Here is a 25461-nt window from a genome sequence, read left to right on the forward strand (position 1 = left end):
TCGTCTATACACGGGGAAGTCAGCGCTCGTGCAGTAGCACGTCGCACCGGCATTCTATACACTACTGTTTGGTTGGCACTTAGGCGTACCCTCCGATGCTATCCGTACAAAATCCATCGGCATCATGAACTGTTACCTGGCGATTTAGTGAAGCGGAGGGCATTTGCGGTGTGGGCGTTTCAAAAGATGGCGAAAAATGATGATTGGTTGAGTAACGTGTTGTGGACCTACGAAGCACATTTCACGCCCCGAGGGTCTGTCAACGCCCGCTACTGCAGAATTTGGGCTACCGAAAATGATAGAACTGTCGTGGAAACTCCATTGCGCGACGAGAAAGTCGCGGTATGGGTTGGATTTACCACATCTACCGTTATCGGGCGTTTCTTTCTTTGGGGAAATGCGTGATTCTGATTTTGTAACTGCTACCGTCACGGGTGATAGGTACCCCAATATGTTACAGAATCGCATCATCCCCAGCCTGGCTGATAAACACCTGCTGGAACGTACGATGTTTATGCAGGATAGCGCCCCACCCCATATTGCTAGACGCGTGAAAGATCTCTTGCGTGCGTCGTTTGGTGATGATCGTCTGCTCAGCCGCCACTTTCGTCATGCTTGGCCTCCCAGGTCCCCTGACCTCAGTCCGTGCGATTATTGGCTTTGGGGTTACCTGAAGTCGCAAGTGTATCGTTATCGACCGACATCTCTAGGGATGCTGAAAGACAACATCCGACGCCAATGCCTCACCATAACTCCGGACATGCTTAACAGTGCTTTTCACAACATTATTCCTTGACTACAGCTATTGTTGAGGAATGATTGGGGAAATATTGAGCACTTCCTGTAAAGAACATCATCTTTGCTTTGTCTTACTTTGTTATGCTAATTATTGCTATTCCGATCAGATGAAGCGCCATCTGTCGGAAATTTTTTGAACTTTTGTATTTTTTTGGTTCAAATAAAATCCCGTGTCATTCCAAGCATGTGGGTCAATTTGTACCTCTCTATCTACATTATTCCATGATTTATTCAGTTTTCAAATTTATACTGACTTTTTGATCACCCGGTATATACATCAAATGAGGTTGGTACAGGCTACAGCCTTGTTTGATTCCTTATTCGTACTGATTTCTTCAGTTTTATTATTACCAACTTCCATTGTTATTTTTGTGTCCATGTATAAGCTTTTTATACCTCCAATAAAATGTCTGGGATTTCTAGCATTATTTCCCAGCGTTTCTTTCTATTCACACTGTCGAAAGCTTTGAAAGTTGACATGTTTAATAAAATCATAACTGCAACCACAACATCACTTACCACAAGGAAAGGAAAAAGCACGAAACAGAGTGGCGCACACGACTGCGGGCACCACGGGGTACCCCACACAGTACTGTCAGCTAGGGGATTACCGGCCGAAGCCTTCCGACGTGTACCAACTGAGGACAAGTGAGCTGATCGGCCAGCTTAGAGACAACAGCTCTACTTCGAGAAACAGTCAAGATCGCACAAATCTCGTTTGCTGGCGACCGGTTTCAGTCCGAAATCGGACCATCCTCGGATCGCACTCCAAAGTTGATGTGTGGAGAGGGCTCCACGGAGCAGGAATTGCAGAAGCCGCCAGATGGCGTGCCACAGGGGAGTGTTATGGGACCATTGCTTTTCACAATATATATAAATAACCTAGTAGATAGTGTCGAAAGTTCCATGCGGCTTTTCGCGGATGATACTGTAGTGTACAGAGAAGTTGCAGCATTAGAAAATGCGAAATGCAGGAAGATCTGCAGCGGATAGGTACTTGGTGCAGGGAGTGGCAACTGACTCTCGACATAGACAAATGTAATGTATTGCGAATACATAGAAAGAAGGATCCTTTACTGTATGATTATATGATAGTGGAACAAACACTGGTAGCAGTTACTTCTGTAAAATATCTGGGAGTGTGGGTGCGGAACGATTTGAAGTGGAATGATCATATAAAATTAATTGTTGGTAAGGCGGGTGCCAGGTTGAGATTCATTGGGAGATTCCTTAGAAAATGTAGTCCGTCAACCAAGGAGGTGGTTTACAAAACACTCGTTCGACCTATACTTGAGTATTGCTCATCAGTGTGGGATCCGTACCAGGTGAGGTTAACGGAGGAGGTAGAGAAGATCCAAAGAAGAGCGGCGCGTTTAGTGACAGGGTTATTTTGTAAGCGTGATAGCGTTACGGCAGACTCTGCAAGAGAGGCGCTCTGCATCGCGGTGCAGCTTGCTCGCCAGGTTTCGAGAGGGTGCGTTTCAGGATGAGGTATCGAATACATTGCTTCCCCCTACTTATACCTCCCGAGGAGATCACGAATGTAAAATTAGAGAGATTCGAGCGCGTACGGAGATTTTCCGGCAGTCGTTCTTCCCGCAAACCATACGCGACTGGAACAGTAAAGGGAGGTAATGACAGTGGCACGTAAAGAGCCCTCCGCCACACACCGTTGGGTGGCTTGCGGAGTATAAATGTAGATGAATATGTAGATGCTGTCAATTGCTGCAGGCTTATGCAATTCCTGCCCCGTGGATCAATTTAAGTGCCATTTTTGTGGCATTTAAACTGATTCACCTTGAAAACAGTGATAAAAAGAAAAAAGTGCAACGTTTCAACCAGTTTGCCATCAAAGACAAAGTTGTTTGGCGTAGAAACAACGAATTAGACGCTGTTCTGACAGCCATTGAAGATGTCTTGTGATCAAGTCGAAACCAGTCTAACTGCACAAGATAAATAAAAATATTTAATGTGCAGCATGCAACAGGTGTTTTCTTTTGATCTACTGTAATTTATATACAGCTGCTGCGAAAATGGCCAACATATGACACTTATTTATTTTCTGATCTGTCTCATTATCTTTTGTACTGATGCGGTGAGCAGCATAATTCTGTAGTATCAGAATATCTATTTTGGATACAGAGCAGTTCTGTACAGACAGTGATATTTTGTTTCATATTTCCTGATAAATGTCACATGGTGCACTTAGAACGTTTTATATTTCCACCCAAAAATTCTACTGACTTTGCCTACCTTAAGAACTATTTGCCAGTGTCTGAACAAGGTTAATATTTTGTTCATATATGACTGATTATTACCAATACTTTTTTTAATAAAATTACCAAAACTTTTTTTAATAACATTTCCTCAGAAATAACCCAGTTGTATGTGGAAGCCTTACATTTTATGAAACACTATTCATTGTATGTAAATCGAAGGGGGGTCTCTGCTGTCAGCTGCAACGGGACGTTAAGCGGAATCAATGGCAACGAGCGAAAATGTGTAGCGGACCGGGATTCGAATCCAGGATTTCTTACTTACTAGAAACACACGGTAACCACTGCGCCATCCACGACATAGAGTTATCGCAACTCCACGGACTATCTCGGTACGCCTCACCTCCGATCCACACTCCCAACGAGCACCGCCTATCCGCAGTCCATGTCCAATATACACTACTGGCCATTAAAATTGCTACACCAAGAAGAAATGCAGATGATAAACAAGTATTCATGGGACATATATGTTATACTAGAACTGACATGTGATTACATTTTCACGCAGTGGGGTGCATAGATCCTGAGAAACTAGTACCCAGAACAACCACCTTTGGCCGTAATAACGGCCGTGATACGCCTGGGTATTGAGTCAAACAGAGCTTGGATGGCGTGTACAGGTACAGCTGCCCATGCAGCTTCAACACGATGCCACAGTTCATCAAGAGTAGTGACTGGTGTATTGTGAGGAGCCAGTTACTCGGCCACCATTGACCAGACGGTTTCAATTGGTGAGATATCTGGAGAATGTGCTGGCCAGGGCAGCAGTCGAACATTTTCTGTATCCAGAAAGGCCCGTACAGGACCTGCAACATGCGGTCGTGCATTATCATGCTGAAATGTAGGGTTTCGCAGGGATCGAATGAAGGGTAGAGCCACGGGTCGTAACACATATGAAATGTAACGTCCACTGTTCAAAGTGCCGTCAATGCGAAAACAAGAGGTGATCGAGACGTGTAACCAATGGCACCCTATACCATCACGCCGGGTGATACGCCAGAATGGCGATGACGAATACACGCTTCCAATGTGAGTTCACCGCGATGTCACCAAACACGGATGCGACCATCTGGATGCTGTAAACAGAATCTGGATTCATCCGAAAAAATGACGTTTTGCCATTCGTGCACCCAAGTTCGTCGTTGAGTACATCATCGCAGGCGCTCCTGTCTGTGATGCAGCGTCAAGGGTAACCGCAGCCGTGGTCTCCGAGCTGATAGTCCATGCTGCTGCAAACGTCGTCGAACTATTCGTGCAGATGGTTGTTGTCTTGCAAACGTCCCCATCTGTTGACTCAGGGATCGAGACGTGCCTGCATGATCCGTTACAGCCATGTGGATAAGATACCTGTCATCTCAACTGCTAGTGATACGAGGCCGTTGGGATCCAGCACGGCGTTTCGTATTACCCTACGGTCGCCGGTTATCCAGGCGCACACATTCCGGCTGCACCGATGCTGATGATAGTCTGTCACCGTATAATGAGTGTTCTGCATACTATCCCACAGTTGACCACTCCGCGTAAAGGTGGTCTCATTTGTGAATGGGAGTAATGGCACAAATCGCGAAATCGTGGTAGCATGGTGATGAAACCAGTAACAAAACTGCTCCCGATGTGGAAAGTCTGACGCTAATAAGCCCTGCACACGCTATAAGTGATAACGGTAATAACAATTGTCCGGAGAATGCTCCGCACGGTAGTCCGGCTTACCCTTTACTGGCGGTCCAACTGCCTTCAACTGACACGGCGGTCGCCTTCCACAGCGTTAATCAGATTTTCCTCCAAGTGTGGTGTCCGAACGTTTCTGGTAGGCCCTTCATGATTTCCTACTTCCTGAAACGATCCTGTCTGAGACAAATGGCGGATGTTGCAAACAGTGAATGCTGTGGTGGTTGTCATCGGGGATATGCAACCTCATACAACCTTGCTGTCCAACGCCCGTTGCCACTTGCCTTTCCGCAAGTAAACACCACGTTGGTGCCGGCCGCGGTGGTCTAGCGGTTCTAGGCGCTCAGTCCGGAACCGCGCGACTGCTACGGTCGCAGGTTCGAATCCTGCCTCGGGCATGGATGTGTGTGATGTCCTTAGGTTAGTTAGGTTTAAGTACAGGGTGATTCAAAAAGTATACCGCAACTTTGAAAATCTGTATTTCATTAAAGAAACATGATGGAACCTAGGGTAATTAATGAATGTGAAGAGCACTTAAAAAAGTTTTTTTCAGGAGAAAACAAGTTCATAAATGTTCAGTACGACCCCTTCAGACACTCGAGCGACATCAACCCGATACCCGAACTCGTTTCACACTCTCTGTAGCATCTCCGGCATAGGAGTTTGGATAACTGCAGTTATTCCTTCTTTCAGTTCCTCAATGTTAGCTGGTGGAGGCGCTCGAAACTCCAAATCTTTAACATACCCCCATTGAAAAAAATCACAGAGGCCGAGGTCAGGGCTTCTTGGAGACCAGTGATGAAATGTTCTGTCACGATCTGCCTGACGGCCGATCCAGTTGCTGTGGGTACCCTTCGTTCAAACAGGCGGGGACAGATAAGTGACAAAGGGGAGGTGCCCCATCCTGCTGGAATATAAACTGACGTGCTTCTTCTTCGAGTTGAGGGAACAGCCAGTTCTGCAACATTTCTAGATAGGTTTGCCCAGTTACACTTTCACCTTCGAAGAAAAAAGGACCAAAAACTTTATTGGCTGAAATGGCACAGAAAACGTTCAGTTTAGGTGCATCACGTTCATGCTGAATTATTTCTGGCGGATTCTCAATGCCCCACATACGGACATTGTGCCGACTGATTTTCCCTGTTACGTGAAATGTTGCTTCATTGCCAAACAATAGCTTCGAAATGAACCGGTCATCTGTTTCCATTTGCTCAGTGACAAACTCGCAGAACTGGGTTCTTTTCACCGTATCAGCTTCGGGAAGGGCTTGAACCAATTGTAGACTATAAGGTTTCATTACTTACCTTTTCCTTAGGACTCTCCAAATGGTCGGTCGCGGAATTTGCAGCTCCCTGCTAGCTCGGCGGGTCGATTTTCCTAGACTGTTTCCTGAATGCGGCCAACATTTTATTCACTCGTGCGAGGCCGTCCGGAACTTTTCCCTTTGTACAAACACCCCTTTTCTTATGAATTGTTTGTACAAACGTACGATACACCACCTATCAGGAGGCTGAACGCCATACTTGTATCGAAATGCACGATGAACAACTGTCGTCGATTCACTACCGTCGTATTCGATAACACAAAATCCTTTTTGTTGAGCAGTCGCCATCTTTGTACTGACAATAGAAATAAAGGTCACGTCGCCAACTGCGCTACTAGTAACCAAATGAGCAGCTAAACGAAACTTCAGACCTTCCTTCAATTGAGACAGAAAGAGCGTAGCTCCCCTTCTCTGTATAGTTCTCGAGTTTCAGAGTTGTGGTATTCTTTTTGAATCACCCGGTAGTTCTAAGTTCTGGGGGACTGATGACCACAGATGTTAAGTCCCATAGTGCTCAGAGCCATTTGAACCATTCTGAACACCACGTTGGCAAGCTCTCGATTTTAATACTAAGCCATTGTGTACAACCCTGTATCACATCCATTGCTAGGTGAGTCAGCAAGAGAACTGAATCGGACACTACATTATCAGTGACTGTGGCAGAAGAGGGCGCTAGGGAATGACGTGTGAGGAATAGTACCGCTCTCTAGGAGGAAACCATACATGCTATAACTGTGGATACATGGTACAGCGTGTATCAGAACGGAGTCTCTGTAACAAAGTGTGATTGAATGAACGGTCTATAGCATGCAAACCATGCATTTACGGACATAAGTCCATTAGACCTTTCTTGTTGCGTACCCTCTCATCGATGAATCCCTAGAGTTTGCACACTGTGGAAGAAATCACCCTGTATAAGTATGTGTGTGTGTGTGTGTGTGTGTGTGTGTGTGTGTGTGTGTGTGTGTGTGTGTGTGTGTGTCCTCCAAAATCACGGGACCGATTTCTAGCAAACTTGGTACACATGCACGTTACTGTTGGGCAACAATTACCGTTGGGATAAGAACCACCTATCTACCAAAGGGGTTGGTTTAGGGGTGGACGTTAAAAGAAGCATATCCCGCAATGGATGAATTCCCAGACTTGATTCATCTTGTATCTGAGAATATTAAGCGACTTGCAACAAACATCACACATAAAATAAAACTTTTATGATTTTTTTCCAGCTAGCAACCCCTACAAAATTATGAAAAGAAAAATGTTTATTCTTTACTATTTTTTTTTCATTTCATACAGTTAAAGTCCCTCATGAAACGTCATAATTATTACTTCTTAATCACTAAATGATATCAGCCGTACATTTTACAGACAGTATCTACATATACTACTGAACAACTGCAAAAATACGTAATTCATGAGATATGGTGTCATAAACAATGAGATGCGTGAAAAACTGCTGTATAATGTACGACATTTAAATTTATTCCTTCTTTGCTACTAACTCTGTTCGCAATACATTTCGTAGACAGTATCCAAACATGCCGCTCAACACACGTACAACATTATAGCTTTTGTACAACGCATAGTTCAGGTGATACAACATTATAAACAGTGATACGCGTGAAAAAGCGCATCGCGCATGAAGTTTAAACTATTTTATTACTTCGTTGCTACCAACTCCATTCGCAACACATTCTGCAGTATCTACATGTGTCGCTGATCGTACCTACAAAACCGTATCATTGTATGACACATAGGTCGGGAGATATGAAATCACAAGGCAAGATGCTATATGGTACCGGCACGGACGCACAGCTATAAATACGTACTTGGGGATCGCCGGGCTTCTCCCCTCAGGATGTCAGTCCCACAGGTCGTAGATGTTTGAAAAATGTCGATACCGCCTTGAGATGGTGATAAAATCTTTATCCTAATGACTAGTATTGGTCGACTAACTATCATCAGGTTCTTAAATCATTTAAAGCTTCATACTACATCTACATCTACATCTACGTGATTACTCTTCTATTCACAATAAAGTGCCTGGCAGAGGGTTCAGTGAACCACCTTCATGCTGTCTCTCTACCGTTACACTCTCGAACGGCACGCGGGAAAAACGAGCACTTAAATTTTTCTGTGCGAGCCCTGATTTCTCTTATTTTATCGTGATGATCATTTCTCCCTATGTAGGTGGGGGCCAACAGAATGTTTTCGCAATCAGAGGTGAAAACTGGTGATTGAAATTTCATGAGAAGATCCCGTCGCAACGAAAAACGCCTTTGTTTCAATGATTGCCACTCCAATTCACGTATCATGTCTGTGACACTATCTCCCCTGTTTCGCGATAATACAAAACGAGCTGCCTTTCTTTGTACTTTTTCGATGTCATCCGTCAGTCCCACCTGATGCGGATCCCACACCGCACAGCAATACTGCAGAATAGGGCGGACAAGCGTGATGTAAGCAGTCTCTTTAGTAGACCTGTTGCACCTTCTAAGTGTTCTGCCAGTGAATCGGAGTCTTTGGTTTGCTCTACTCACAATATTATCTATGTGGTCGTTCCAATTTAGGTTATTTGTAATTGTAATCCCTAGGTATTTAGTTGAATTTACAGCCCTCATATTTTTGTGACTTATCGCGTAATCGAAATTTAGCTGATTTCCCCATGTGAATAACTTCACACTTTTCTTTATTCACGGTCAATTGCCACTTTTCGCACCATACAGATATCTTATCTAAATCATTTTGAAAGTCGTTTTGATCATCTGATGACTTTACAAGACGGTAAATGACAGCATCATCTGCAAACAATCTAAGACGGCTACTCAGATTGTCTCCTATGTCGTTAATATAAATCAGGAACAATAGAGGGCCTATAACACTTCCTTTGGGAACACCGGATATTACTTCTGTTTTACTCGATGACTTTCCGTCTATTACTACGAACTGTGACCTTTCTGACAGGAAATCACGAATCCAGTCCCACAACTGAGGCGATACTCCGTAGGCACGCAATTTGGTTAGAAGACGCTTGTGAGGAACTAGGCGAATATAAAATTATTGACGTCAGATAATAAAACCATGAATTTGTTACTTTTGTCACAACGTAATATAAATTGCATTGTCACTATATAAACTTTGCTAGGCCGTGCACTCTTCCGCGTTACATCAGCTACAGCGATATAGTGACGTGATCAAATGAAAAGAGCTCTGTATCTGTAACTCATCACAGACTGGTCATCGAAGCCTTCAACGTATTGCAAAGCTCAACCGGTAAAACCACAGAACTCGTGTTACGCCTACAGGTTATTGGCGAGAGCATTTCATTCGAATCCACTGGTGAGCTGCAACAAATGGACAAGAGACCACGAAACTGACAACTCACCGCCAATTACACATGTGAAAGAAATGTCGTCGTAGAATGGAGGAATATCCTAACAGTACTGAACGTAGAGTGTTAATAACAGTGAAAATGGTTCACACTTCGATATTTTGGAAATGAAACACTCCAAAGAAAGTAGACATATGTATTTCCGGCCCGAAATTTGATGCGTCCGATCTGGCTCGATGAATGACATTGTAAAACACTCGCAAACAGAAAGATGTCTATGAAACGTTAATTTTCAGTGGAATGTAGTATATTAAAGCAAACAAGTAACGTTTCATATGACAAGTTAAATTCACATACAAGATCATGACTGTAACGTGGATAGATGTCTTCCATGACACGATTCCTACCAATTGAGCGATATCTAAGTGACTCAAGACTTTAACTTGTCAATAGATTCTATCCCTTCCTTGTAACTCCCCCAGAATCTTCCATCATTTGATAACCCTAAGCGATTAACCAAGTTATTTTACCAGCACGAGCATTTGAAAGTGCACCAGTATTTTAAAGTGCATTGTGATTCTGCTGAGGCGCGGCCCACTTATAAGTCAGAGTGCACGGGCCTGATAGGCAGAGCCCTCACACCAGATAGCGCCATCCGTAGCTTTTTTGGAGGGGTTCATCAGTCTTATGACTGGCTTCATGCAGCCCACCACGTATTCCTATCCTGTGACAACCTCTTCATCTCAGAGTAGCATTTGCAACCTAGGTCCTCGGTTATTTGTTGGATGAATTCCAAGCTCTCTCTTCCTCTACAGTTTCAGTGGAATGTCTTAATGGATGTTTTATCATCCTGTCCCTTCCCTTTGTTCTGTTTTCCACATATTCCTTTCCTCTGTGATTCTGCGCAGAATCTCCTTATTCCTTACTTTATCAGTTCATCTGATTCTCAACAGTCATCTGTAGCACCTCATCTCAAATGCTTCGATTCTCGTCTGTTCTGGTTTTCCCACAGTCCATGCTGTCTTCCAACCGTACGTTGTTAGAAATTTCTTCCTCAAATTAAGGCCTATGTGTGATACTAGTAGACTTCTCTTGACCAGGAATGTCCTTTTTCCCAGTGCTAGTCTGCTTTTGATGTCCTCGTTGCTCCATCCGTCATTTCTTATTTTGCTGCCTAGGTAGCAGAATTCCTTAACTATCTGCTTCGTGGCCATCTTTCCTGGCGTTAAGTTACTGCTGTCCTCATTTCTGATGCTTGTCAATACTTTCGTCTTTCTTCGATTTACTATCAACCCATATTCTGTACTCATTATACTGTTCATTCTGTTCAGGAGATCATGTAATTCGTCTTAACTTTCAGTCTGGATAGCAATGTCGTCAGCGAATCGTATCATTGATATCCTTTCACCTTGAATTTTAATTCCACTCCTGAACTTTTTTTTTATTTCCATCATTGGATCTTCGATGTACAGACTGAACAGTGAGGGCGAAAGACTAAACCATGTCTTAGGCCCTTTTTAATCCAAACACTTCGTTCTTGGTTGTCCACTCTTTTTATTCCCTCTTTGCTCTTCCACATATTGTATTATATATTACCCGTCTCTCGCTATAGCTTACCCCTATTTTTCTGCTTGATTTTTCTTTACTCTTGCTTCCACTATCAAGCGCAACATCAGAATTGCCTCTCTGAGGCCTTTACCTTTGCCAAAGCCAAACTGATCGTCATCTAACAAATCCTCAATTTTATTTTCCACTCTTCTGTATATTATTCTTGTCAGCAACTTGGATGCATGCGCTGTTAAGCTGATTGTGCAATAAGTCTCAGCTCTTGCAGTCTTCGGAATTGTGTGGATGATATTTTTCCGAAAGTCAGATGGCGTGTCGCCAGAATGGTTCAAATGGCTCTGAGCACTATGGGACTCAACTGCTGAGGTCATTAGTCCCCTAGAACTTAGAACTAGTTAAACCTAACTAACCTAAGGACATCACAAACATCCATGCCCGAGGCAGGATTCGAACCTGCGACCGTAGCGGTCTTGCGGTTCCAGACTGCAGCGCCTTTAACCGCACGGCCACTTCGGCCGGCTGTGTCGCCAGACTCATACATTCTACACACCAACGTGAATAGTCTCTTTGCTGCCACTTCCCCAATGATTTTAGAGATTCTGATTGGATGTTATCCATTCCTTCTGCCTTATTTGATCTTAAGTCCTCTAAAGCTCTCTTAAATTGTGATTCTAATACTGGATCCCCTATCTCTTCTAAATCGATTTCTTCTTCTTCCACATCTGACGAATCTTCCCCCTCATAGAGGCCTTCAATGTACTCTTTCCACCTATCCGCTCTCTCCTCTTCATTTAACGGGGGAATTCCCATTTCGCTCTTTATGTTACCACCCTTATTTTTTTGTGTCACCGAAGGTTGTTCTGACTTTTCTGTATGTACTTTCGGCAATCATTTCTTTTTCGATTTCTTTACATTTTTCATGCACTTCCTTTCATTTCATTCCTCAGCGACGTATTTCTGTATTCTTGAATTTCCCTGAATATTTTTGTACTTTTTTCTTTCAGTGATCAGCTGAAGTATTTCCTCTGTTACCAATGGCTTCTTCGCAGTTACCTTCTTTGGCAATGCTTACATATAACATAGCACTATTCGAACCCATAGTATACTTTACAGTGAGCGCCTGGGCGCTCCGACTGAGGCTTGTAACACACAAAATCGTTATGAGACGTGACCAAAGAAGTGTTCTGCTCAGGATGTCGGGGGCCTTCGGCACAACGTCGGGGAAGGCACTGTGCGTAGTGATGGGAGTGTGCCCCATTGACATCGCCTTACGTCAAAGAGCAGCAGCGTACTGGTCGAAGAAAGGTAGACGCCACAAGGTATTTGAAATTATAGGAGAGGACATCACAGAAATAATCTGGCGAAATGATGCCTGGCAGAAGTGAAATGAAATCATCGTATAGCATTGTTGTCACCATTCAGGGAAATTCGGCCGCCGTATTGCAAGTTCTTTTAGTTGACGCCACATCGGCGACTTGCGCGTCAATGATGATGAAGGACACACAACACCCAGTACCCTGCCGGGAATCGAACCCGGGCCCCCTGCGTGGTAGTCAATAACGCTACCGCTACGCTACGGAGGCGGACTATGCCTGGCAGAGAGAAAGGAAAACGGGCATCGCGTCTACACCATTTTCCCAAACATCAAGGAACGAGTGAAGCTAAAACAAATAAATCCCGCACTTGGCATGATCCTATTCCTCACGGGCCATTGTCCACGCCCAGGACACCTCCATCGGTTTGGTCTCAGACAAACATCCATGAGCACTTTCGGTGCCCTAGGAACTCCTTTACACCGTGATACACTCACGACCCCGAACTGAGTATAGCAACTGGGACAAATTCTTCTACTGCCGAAGGATTGGAGCATACTGAATGACATAAACCATAATGTGTCATGTACGATACACGAATTATACGAACAAGAACAACACATACACGAATAAGAGCAAACATTCAAACACGGGCACAGGATATTTGTAATGACACAGAGACAGACACAAACACAGAAATAGACTCAGATGCTGAAACAGATACAAACACTAACAATAATATACAGACCTAGATGTAAGATAAGACGACATTAAGGAACACAGAAATGAATCAACTGTCATTTTAATATACGCAGAAACGTCTTGAGTAATACGTGTAATACTGGTATGATTGTTATTAAGCCTGGGTAAAATAACATTTGTAATGAAAATTATGCAATTGAGTGTTAAACATAGGTTTTACTTTACAGACAACGCACACACTATAAACACAATTTGTAAATATAAAAGAGTCACAGCTGCACAAATAATGCACCCATTACTCCCCTGTGTGAAGCACATATGACCTGTAATAAATGTAATGTAAGAGTAATACAACACAAATCTGTAAACATAAATTTATCAAATGATAATAAAAGAGATTTTGTACGCTACCTCAGTTGCGATAGGCTCGGTGATTTGCCGAGCTCTCACACCTGAGAGAGCTAGGTGGTGCAATCTCTAATATAAAGCTATGTACTTTCCTATGATCTTTTATTTCTTCATCTTAAGTGCAAGATGACCGTTATTTCAAAAAAAATTTCCGACTTTATGTCTTAAATTGGTAGCATGTCATACCCTCTTTCCAGCTTCTTAAACTTCTGTCTACAAACCGAAAAATATTAAGATTTTAATTTTATTTACTCTTAAGTCTACATGTATTTAAAGCTGCAATATTATCTAACCCTATTACAAACTAGAAATATAAACCAAGTTCACATTCTGTACATATACATTTTCTTATTGTGAAAATGCGAACTGTCTTAGTAGCTAGGTGGCAGGTCATTTGTAAATGGTAGCAGCAAGTAAATAAAATTCTTCCAAGAAGCGCGAAAGATCGCACTCCCGAATTTTTATGGCTACGCAACATGCCTGACTCCCTGTGGCCCCACAAACATCGGCGTGACGATTTTAGTGCGTGACATTACCGAAGGCACCGACATCACTTATCTCCCTCAGCACGAGGATTAGCGGTCACGGCACTCGACACCAGATTCGTCAATGTTTATGCACCGTCGGGCACCACCAAATGTCGTCACCGGGTCCGGTTCTACGCCGCTGATATCGCTCCCCTTTTCCTAGGACAGTATGCACATCATCTTCGCAGGCGATTTTAATTACGTCCTTCATGCAAAGACCAAATCTTGCTCTGCACGTCTTGTCTGGACCTGGGTATGGTGGTTTATGATCTTGCCTTGTGCGCCACGCGGGAAAACGTACACGTCGACGGCGCTGGACGAAGCATCTTACCAGTCATTCTGCGAGCCGGCAAAGTGACATAAGGTCTTACAGAGGGTGTGGTGGCCGACTAATGATGGCCTCTGGTCTTCTCTGATCACAGAGGCTATATCTGCACGATGTTCTCCACCCTCAGCAAGTCTGGCATAGTAATGGCCTTTGAAAGAAGAATGTAACACACCTCCAGGACCGGTACTACCGTCGGAAAGTCGCCGCAAGGGGACCGATTGTGGACGACGTCACTCACGATACCACTCGACTTTGGCAGGATGGCTCCTCTGTGGCCGGCCGGAGTGGCCGAGCGGTTAAAGGCGCTACAGTCTGGAACCGCACGACCGCTACGATCGCAGGTTCGAATCCTGCCTCGGGAATGGATGTGTGTGATGTCCTTAGGTTAGTTAGGTTTAAGTAGTTCTAAGTTCTAGGGGACTTATGACCACAGCAGTTGAGTCCCATAGTGCTCAGAGCCATTTGAACCATTTTTGAGCTCCTCTGTGCCAAACCGGCAATCCGCAAGACACTTTGCGGTGGCGCGGTTCTTTCCGTCCGTTTACGACGTACCTGCACCTACCTGTGAACATTGTCTCAGCAGATAATCAGTAGGAAAGCCGAGTGAAACCTACTGTACTTCGACGTGAACCAGGTTGCAAGTAAAGTCACTAATCTCCGTTTCGGGAGGAACACGAAATGAAAGGTTGGAAATTTTGTCCTCAATTAATATATTCTGAAACTTAGGTGAACAAATATTACTGCTAAGCCCGTGCTAGTCTTAACACAGTCACTCATAATCCCGTTCACTCACGTTAGCAAATTTATGGTGTTGCATTTCACGAAAACGTAATATCTACAAAAATACTGATTGTTTTTGATTGAGAATGCTCGCCAAGTATTAAGTCTGTCGGTACCTAATGCAGTTTTTAGCCACCGACCTGCTCAATACGCCACGCGGAATATATGTATTTTCTTGTCACAAAATTCACTTAAAAATTCCGAAATTTCTACACGCCCATCGGAATAATTATGCCGTCACTTTACCACACTTTTGATGTGTGTAACGCTGCTAGATCCGGCAACTTATCATTTCCATCGGAACTACTACTACACACGTCCGAACTGTTTCATGGCTAGGTTTCGACTCTTCTCTAGAATACTCTTAGTCTTCTCTACCAGCAGAGAAAGGCGCGCGAAGAATACTGCTTTACCATTGGTCAGTTTACTCAACAGCCAATAGCAAAACAACACTCTCCTGCGTCAATCCGCGCATTTCATCAATAACCAATCTCAAAATAGTAAACCTAATGACTGCACTTTTTACCGACGTAATTATCTAATATGCTGAAGTTTTGTTTATGCATAAAGTTATTTACAATTGTTATTTATACCTGAATTAACTTCCCCTTTACCGTAAACTTACTTTACAAATCTATTCTACAAAAATCCCCTTTGTCCATACCCATACTTCTTCGATATGTTCCCACACTAAATCCTACTACATAACTCGTTAAACAATTACCTTCATATTAACATTAATCCACACTCACGCATCATTCATACTGCTAAAACACATTTATAACATTTTACATACACAAAAAGACATAATAACACTTTATGAAAATACTAGAACAGTTTATGAAAAACATTCTATTACTGTAGTGCACTCTAGTGGGCGCAATCGAAACTAAAATCACAGCCCCCTATCCAATATTGTCCTCTATCGGCTGATACATAAACTACGTGCGCGTCCAGTCTCGCGTCACCATCTGTCACTATCCAGCTCTGAGACACATTTCCCACCTAACCGCCTCTAAGGCAGGATCGTTATACGGCGCTACGCCTCAACTTATGCAGTTTGGCGAGGTCACGGCTGAGTGGCAGCAGCAGACAATGGACTTTTGTTGCGTGGTGCTCAGGGACCTCGACGCTCTACCCCCACCGCCGGACAGACAATGAGACGGCATCGAATCTAAGCCCACACACTGTCGTTGACAGAGCGCTGCTCAGAAGGGCCTGTCTAACGATAGACGCCGAGCGGACGCGCGAGCAGCGGTAACAGCACCAGTGACACACCGTAATGTAGTTTAGTTTTTGTTTTTTTTTTCACGTACTTCTGCGAAGAAGTGAACCTGTGTATTTTACTGTGTTTGCTAGTGTTCAGCAAATTACTCTAAGTTTTTGTTTTTGCGTAAATCTTGGTGCATACCCTTGAGTAATGCGGCTTCCTAGTGTAATTTTCTCGCCGCCAGAAGGTCCACGTCACGCCACTAAGTTTAAATCTAGTGCTGGTACATAGCATATAGTATAGATCAATGCATTCTGGTTTGCATACTTATCTTGAGCGGTAGCTTCTGGGTAAGCAGAGTTTCTAGTAGCAGGTAACTGTAGATACATCCATTTAAGTAGAGAAACTTATGTCTTTTTAATAACCTGCGTCTCAGGATATAATGAGGAATCTGCAGAGAATATTTTAGTGTTTCTTTATCCTCCTCGTTATACACTACTGGCCATTAAAATTGCTACACCACGAAAATGACGTGTTACAGACGCGAAATTTAACCGACAGGAAGAAGATGCTGTGATATGCTAATGATTAGCTTTTCAGAGCATTCACACAAGGTTGGCGCCGGTGGCGACACCTAAAACGTGCTGACATCAGGAAAGCTTCCAACCGATTTCTCAGACACAAACAGCAGTTGACCGGCGTTGCCTGGTGAAACGTTGTGATGCCTCGTGTAAGGAGGAGAAATGCGTACCATCACGTTTGTAGTCTATCGCAATTGCGGTTTATCGTATCGCGACACTGCTGCTCGCGTTGGTCGAGATCCAATGAATGTTAGCAGAATATGGAATCGGTGGGTTCAGGAGGGTAATACGGAACGCCGTGCTGGATCCCAACGACCTTGTATCACTAGCAGTCGAGATGACAGGCATCTTATCCGAATGGCTGTAACGGATCGTGCAGCCACGTCTCGATCCGTGAGTCAACAGATGAGGACGTTTGCAAGACAACAACCATCTGCACGAGCAGTTCGACGACGTTTGCAGCAGCATAGACTATCAGCTCGGAGACCATGACTGCGGTTACCATTGACGCTGCATCAATAGACAGGAGCGCCTGCGATGGTGTACTCACTGGCGTATCACCCGGCGTGATGGTATGGGGTGCCATTGGTTATACGTCTCGGTCAGGACATCTTGCAGGACCTGTACGGGCCTTTCTGGATACAGAAAATGTTCGACTGCTGCCCTGGCCAGCACATTCTTCAGATCTCTCATCAATTGAAAACGTCTGGTCAATGGTGGTCTAGCAACTAGCTCGTCACAATGCGCCAGTCACTACTCTTGATGAACAGTACTATCGTGTTGAAGGTGCATAGGCAGCTGTACCTGTAAACGCCATCCAAGTTCTGTTTGACTCAATGCCCAGGCGTATCAAGGCCGTTATTACGGCCAGAGGTGGTTGTTCTGGGTACTGATTTCTCAGTATCCATGCACCCAAACTGCGTGAAAATGTAATCACATGTCAGTTCTAGTATTATATATTTGTCCAATGAATACCCGTTTATCTTCTGCTTTTCTTATTGGTGTAGCAATTTTAATGGCCAGTCGTGTATTTTGCGTACGTTCCAAACTCAGTAGGGCATTTCAAGTCTTATATACAGGGTGGTCCATTGATCGTGACCGGGCCAAATATCTCACGAAATAAGCGTCAAACGAAAAAACTACAAAGAACGTAACTTGTCCAGCTTGAAGGGGGGTCACAAGGAAGATTGGTTGCTGTCCGTAAACAGCTGGAAGCTGCGTGGCTAATGCTCGAAGTTGCGGCGACATCGGGACACTTGTGACGAGACCTGCGAGACCTTTGGTGGCTTTGGAATCCCCTGATAAGCAACATCTAACCGGTCTGTCCTCGCTTGAGAATTGGTGGCAGGCAGTGGTGTGTTCGCGTGTCACAGGACGGAAGGCGGAAGGGGGAGCAGGTCGCGCGGCTGTCTCCCTACGCCTTAGCTACGGGTACGAGATGGTATCCAGTGTTGACGATAACTCTGAGCCAGCTCGGGATGCCTCTCCTGTTGTGCCAGCGGCCGATTTCCCTGCCAAGTCCGGATAAGTGCAAAGGGTGGGTCTGCTTATCATTGGGAGCTCCAGTGTTAGGCGGTTGATGGAGCCCCGCAAGGAAGAGTAGAGTAACATATTACTTCCCCCACATACGTCTCGTGTAATGACCATAAGGAGAAAATTCAAGAAATTAGATATGATCATTCTTCCCATGCACTATTCGTGAGTGGAACAGGGTTGGGGGGCCCAGTTAGTGGTTCAAAAAGTACCCTCCGCCACACTCTATTAGGTGGCTTGCGGAGTATGATGTATATGTAATCCGCAAACGATATCGTAGACACGCGCCGCCGACACCGTCGACAGTTAATCACACACCTTACGACGCGAGATGGTCGCTCGTGTTTGACCCAAACAGTGAAAACCACAGAGGATCGTTTTCGTCATCTTTACTAGGAAACAGATGCGTTACAACTGGTGACACACACTATCGACGCGGCAACAGTGACGGCATTAATGAAGGAAGAGGAGAACGCGTTGGACAAAGGTGCAGTCAGTAAGTCTACAGGGTCCTATGCATTACCAGTCGAGTTTTACCGGAACATCTCTGACATCATGATGCCCCACTGGGTTACAACGTTCCGAGAACACATGTCCCGGACTGCACAATACCGCCTTCCTTAGTCGAAGGATTTCTCATACCGGTACACAAAGGCAGCGGGAGGGCAATCGGTCAGTGACTATCGGCCACTCACAAACATCGAATGCAAGATCTTCGTCAGTCTTTTGGGAAGCCATATTTAGATTTTGCCAATGATTCTCGCCCCAGAACAGACGTTGCAAGACGGAGATGCCAACGTTCAAATGGCCGCAGGCGACTAATGCACGTAATAGGTATCGCCCCGGCGTGCCGCCTGAGAGTGGCGATCGTATCTGTCGATTTCATTCGGGCCTTCAATAGAGTGCTCCATGAATTTGTCCCACAAATGATGGACAGTATGGGGTTTCTCCCGAGGCTCACCGACACCCTGCTGCGCCTTCTGGCTGCAGTCAGCTATTAGGCCCAGATAAATGGACGGACGTTGGCCCCAATACCCATTAAGACGTCTCATCGACAAGGTTGCCCCCTTTCTACCTACCTTTCTGGAATCGCGCTCCTCAGAGGTCTCAACCATAGGCTATCGGGCATCATCCTGCGGTACATCACCTTCCTTCAAGGAGCATACGCCGACGACCTGCTGCTGCTAGTTCGTTTCACCAATGAAGTCCGCAGCATACTAAACTGGATCCAGCGATATGGACAGGCTGTAGGCAGTCTTCTGTGCGTCAGTAAGTCGGCAGCGCTGGATAGAGGGCGCTATCGTAGGCCGGGCGCTGTCGTTCCCTCCCACCAGTTACTGAACTATATGGGAGTCACGTTTACAAATGATGTGTGCGGAACGGCCGCTTCAAACTATCGACAGTTACTACATATTATACGCGTCTTGGTGCGTCAGAACCTGGCCCGGGGCTTGAACCAGCTACAACGTGTGGAATACCTGGACCTCTACGTGGTGTCAGAACTCAATCACATGGCACAGGTCTTCCCCCATACGGGTGGTGATAGGTCGTAGACTTTAGGCTACCTTCGGTTGTTTACTATTCACAGGGTAAGTATTTCAAGTATGTTGTGATACTCTCGCCAGCGGCCTCGCCGCAGTGATAACACCGGTTCCCGTCAGATCACCGAAGTTAGGTGCTGTTTGGCTGGGCTAGCACTTGGATGGGTGACCATGCGGTCTGACGAGCGCTGTTGGCAAGCGGGGTGCACTCAACCCTTGTGAGGCAACCTGAGGAGCTGCTTGATTGAGAAGTAGCGGCTCCGGTCCCGTAAACCGACATACGGCCGGGAGAACGGTGTGCTGACCACATGCCCCTCCATATCCGCATCCAGTGACGCCTGTGGGCTGAGGATGACACGACGGTCGGTCGCTACTGTTGGCCCCTTACATGATGGAGGGTTGTGACTGGTTAACATCCAGGCGCATGCCCTATATATGAACAATATGAGAAAACGATGGTCAAGTCAACACGGCTCCCTCACGCGTCATCTATTGGAGGTCCTGGAGCCAGTCACCCACGTGCCACCGGTGGCGATGGCGCACGTCGCATCGATCTCGCCACAACGCGGTCGCCAAAGGCAAAAGATTTTTACACCAACCTTCTGCAGGCAGTTCCTCGTAACGTGTTAGAAACCAAGTACCCAACTGTCAATTGGCCACGAATGTGAAAAACGAAACACCACCGTGCGCGTGACGTGGTATCAAGACACCAACAATAAATATGCCAAGAGATACTAATTCCAAGGTATCAGGTTAATGGACTGCCTACTTTGCCGTGATTATCGCCTCCTGAACACTGATGTGTGTCGCCGTCCGGCGTTTGGCGACTGACACAAGAGATCTTAGCTTGCTACCTCCATATGACACCTGACGAGATTGAACCTCGAACCCTCCTGTACCCGGATGACTATTACTTTCCCCTCTCAAAATACCATATGCACTCAAGGGAATGGGCATTGACTACATCTTCGGCGAAGGGAAGAAAGTGGAACTTGATTACTGGTGGCAGCTGCAAAACACTCTTGAACGCACATTGAGGTACCGTACACTCTTTACGCAGCGTTCTCGTACCCTCCCCGGCTAGCTGGGGAGTGCCAGGCTGATTGTGACGTTCCCCGCAGTATCACATCGAAGGCAGAATTACGTGAATTGTAAGCAGTGAAGAAGGAAAAAGATTGCTTGATTCATGGAAAGCTGTAGTCATTGAGGCATTAGCAATGCAGCATGAGTCGGTTGTAGTTATTTTAGACGGCAATGTTTGAGACTGGTAACAACACTGGAAGTTGACAAACAAACACCAGTTGCACCGCAACTTCCTGGCAGATTAAAACTGTGTGCCGGACCGAGACTCGAACTCGGGACCTTTGCCTTTCGAGGGCAAGTGCTAGTTCTGCAAGGTTCGCAGGAGAGCTTCTGTGAAATTTGGAAGGTAGGAGGAGAGGTACTGGCGGAATTAAAGCTGTGAGGACGGGGCGTGAGTCGTGCTTGGGTAGCTCAGTTGGTAGAGCACTTGCCCTCGAAAGGCAAAGGTCCAGTCTGCGTTCGGCAGGGCAGCAGTGCGCACCGCGCTTGGCCGTCCACGCCGCTGCGCGCGCGATGTGTTTGTTTACTTCCTCGTCACAGCGCTTCTCAGTCGAACAAGCTGTAATGGCCAACTCTTACAGGAAGAACACTCTTAAGTTCACCTTCTCAAACGAATACCGCTTCCTACGCGAAGACGTGAAGATCCCGCGTGACGAACTCATCGGCATACACCCATCGATCATTAGCAGCGTCGTTTATGTTAAGATGACTTCCGACGCTGCCTGCAACGAGATCATCAAAGGACGCGACATGGACTAAAATTTCGGCACTCCGACAGAAACGTCGTGCCTGTGGATGTCGACCATGCAGGACTTGGCCTTCGGACGATCCGTGTATTCGAACTGCCTTTCGAGGTAGAAGAACGCCAGTTTTCTTTCTCCTGATAACGACATCCTCTTGAGTAGTCCCCGCCCGGAGATCCGAATGGGGGACTATTTTACCTCCGGAATATTTTACGCAAGAGGACGTCATCATCATTTAATCATACAGTAAAGCTGCATGCCCTCGGGAAAAATTACGGCCGTAGTTTCCCCTTGCTTTCAGCCGTTCGTAGTACCAGCACAGCAAGGCCGTTTTGGTTAGTGTTACAAAGCCAGATCAGTCAATCGTCCAGACTGTTGCCCCTGCAACTACTGAAAAGGCTGCTGCCCCTCTTCAGGAACCACTCGTTTGTCTGGCCTCTCAACAGATACCCCTCCGTTGTGGTTGCACCTACGGTACGGCCATATGTATCGCTGAGGCACGCAAGCCTCCCCACCAACGGCAAGGTCCATGGTTCATGGGGGGGATTTGCTAATTATTGTTTTGTAATAAATAAATGAATTATAAACCCTTGGAGCCTACCACATTGGGAGAATCTTTGGGAATAGTTAGGGGCAACGCCCAAAGGGGGGAGTTCCATTTTATGGTAGGGTTAAAGTGGCAATACCAAGAAGGTGTCAATTTGATTTTAGTTTCTTTTATTTTCAGAGGTTTTCGTTTCATTTTTTGCATTATTAAACTTAGTTAGATAAGGAGATAGGAGCTGCAAAACAAACGGAAAAGGAAAAAACAGAAAAAGGGTTTAAAAAAGTAGTCAACGTGGTAGAACCCTGTGTGACGATCGAGGTATGATCCCCAGTATTGCCAGTGATTTTTCCTTGTTGGAAGCACTGACTGGACCGATGTGTACTCAGCCTCGTGATGAGGAGCTGCCTGATTGAGAGGTAGCAGCTACAACGTCGGAACGTCGACAGAATTGCGGTGTGATGACCCGGTGCTCCCCATAACGCCTCTGATAATGAATGACTGAGGATAATCGACGATCTCGTGGTGTTCAGGGCCTGATTGCAGAGTTTACGTTTCTTTTCATCGGTGCAGAAAATGAATCTGGTCCGTCTATACGTCTGACGAGATCTGTAGAGCAGTATGTCGCGTAATTTGTCTAGCCCGCCGCACGTCGCCGATATGTGACTCTGGGAGACGCTACGGAGGCTCCGAGGAGCGGACGAAAGGGACGTACAAACTGTATATGGTGAACCCGAATAAACGTGTCGATTCATTCCTTCCCACAGTTTAGGCTGTTACGAGGGCTAGAGGCCGTATTACACGGTATTAACTTGATGCCTCCTGCGAGGGACAAATGCTTTGGAGACTAGTACTGCGGCTACACAAAATGCACTCATTATCCAGGCATCTTATCCGATGACAACTGTGTTACTTTACAGGGACTTGGCGAGCAACCAGATCACGACTCTGGAGGGCCGTCCATTCCTTGGGCTGTCCCTGCTGCACGACCTGCTGCTGGCGCACAACTCCATCCCCAGGCTGCCCAAGGACGCCTTCGAGGGGCTGCCGCGTCTGCAGGTCCTGTGAGTACCGTTACTATGCTGGCAGCTCCACAGCGTCACATCTACCCCACCCACTTTTCTTCACAAATTCATCCCTGGGCTGTTCGGGAGGCCCCTTTTAGGAACTACCGTGTCTGCATGTACTATGAATCACAGTACTCAGTACCGCACTAACCCATGCACCCTCTTCCAAACAGCCAACACCAGTTGGTTCAAATGGTTCAAATGGCTCTGAGCACTATGGGACTTACCTGCTGTGGTCATCAGTCCCCTAGAACTTAGAACTACTTAAACCTAACTAACCTAAGGACATCACACACATCCATGCCCGAGGCAGGATTCGGACCTGCGACTGTAGCGGTCGCTCGGTTCCAGACTGTAGCGCCCAGAACCGCACGGCCACAACGGCCGTCCAACCCCAGTTGGCCACAGTCCTGGACCCAGTGGTGTTGCGAGTACGGCTGCTTTTCTGGCTGCTGCAAAGCAACTCTCCGAACACAATTCCATTTACAGGTCACCCAATGACGCCATTAACGGGGAGCTCTTCTGGTTTTCTTGAGAGTACTGTAGTTCTTGTGGTCGCTCCCATGCATCGTACTTGTTTCTTATGAATTGCTATACAACTTCATTAGCCTAGCTACCCAGATCACCGTCTATTGCGGCGCTGCACCTGCTTCCACTGTCAGTTAGATGACTCTTTCCCTACACCAGTTTTACCCAGTCCACATTCGTACACAGCTCTATGAACTAAGTGCCTATGCTGCACATGGAGGCCTACAATGCCTGTATATTCTTTGAATACTGTACATTTAGCATCTACTCACAATTCGTGACCAGACTGACCAAGGACACCTTCATGAAACTCCTACTGCTGCGGGTCCTATGAGTACCGTTGCTGACTGCACCCCGACACTTCCCCCTTACCTGTTCCATCGGTCTATTCATTAGTCTCCCGACTGCTTTGCTACGGCCTACCACTATTATTTTCTCTAATGTAGCACTCTCTTCCACTGAATCAGCTAGTTGCTGAACATACTGATCAGCCAGAACATTATGACCACCGATGTACTGTCGATATAAACCCGTCCAGGCGATAGCAGCATCATCTGGCGAGGAATGACTGCTGGTCAGACACATACACGGTGCATGTTGTCTCAGTGAGTGTGTTGTCCGTGTGTAGAATAGGGAAGGTGTGCGATATATCTGAGTTGTGATGTCCTGGAGGCTCGGCACGAGGATTTCGGAAGCTGTACGACTTGTCGGGTATTCGAAGAGTCCTCTGGTGAGTGTCTTCAACACGTGGCGAAACCAAGGTGAAACCATGTCCAGTCGTCATGAGGTTGGGCACCCACCCCTCATTAGAAATGTGTGATGTCATAGGTTGGGCAGACTGGTAAAACAGGACAGGCGGCGAACTGTGACGGAACTAATATCTGACTTTAATGCTAGGTAGAGTATAAGTGTTTCTGGTCACACAATGCTCCGAACACTACTAAAGGCCGGCTACGGTGGCCGAGCGGTTCTAGGCGCTTCAGTCCGGGACGCGCGACTGCTACGTGTGCAGGTTCGAATCCTGCCTCGGTCATGGATGTGTGCGATGTCCTTAGGTTAGTTAGGTTTAAGTAGTTCTAAGTTCTAGGGGACTGATGACCTCCGATGTTAAGTCCCATAGTGCTCAGACCCATTCGAACCACTACTAAAGACAGGCCTCTGCATGCGACGACCTATACGTGTGGCAATGTTAATACCATGCCACTGGCAACTACGCCTGAAATGGACACGTCACCATGGGCACTGGATGTTGGCGCAGTGGCAGAGCGTTGCTTGGTCTGATGAATCCTAATACCTTTTTTATCATGCCAATGGGAGGGTGCGAATCTGTCTGCTTCCAAGAGAACAGCACCTTGACACCTGTACTACGGGTCAGAGTATGCTGACGGCGGCTCCATTGTGCTCTGGGGAACATTCACGTTGGCATCCTTGGGTCCAGTGGAGCTCATGCGAGGCACCATGACGATCGAGCAGTATCATACACTGGTTGCAGACCACGTACTCCCCTTCATGACGATCAGGTTTCCCGACGGCAGTGGCATTTTTCAACAAGATATTGTGCATGTCACAAGACCAATGGAGTGTTTCAAGGGACGGAGTGACGAGTACCA

At 46.0% G+C, this 25461-nt stretch overlaps 1 protein-coding gene across 1 annotated transcript in view; it reads left to right on the forward strand.

Annotated features, from left to right (window-relative positions):
- The window catches only part of LOC126199490 (lutropin-choriogonadotropic hormone receptor-like), an 877483-nt gene that overhangs the window by 672006 nt on the left and 180016 nt on the right, over window positions 1-25461 (forward strand). Inside the window, exon 10 of the mRNA XM_049936411.1 lies at window positions 23177-23320. Coding sequence (XP_049792368.1) covers window positions 23177-23320 — 144 coding nt within the window. The remainder of the gene's footprint in view (window positions 1-23176; window positions 23321-25461) is intronic.

Source organism: Schistocerca nitens, chromosome 8, assembly GCF_023898315.1.
Source record: "Schistocerca nitens isolate TAMUIC-IGC-003100 chromosome 8, iqSchNite1.1, whole genome shotgun sequence".
Taxonomy (NCBI): Eukaryota; Metazoa; Arthropoda; class Insecta; order Orthoptera; family Acrididae; genus Schistocerca; species Schistocerca nitens.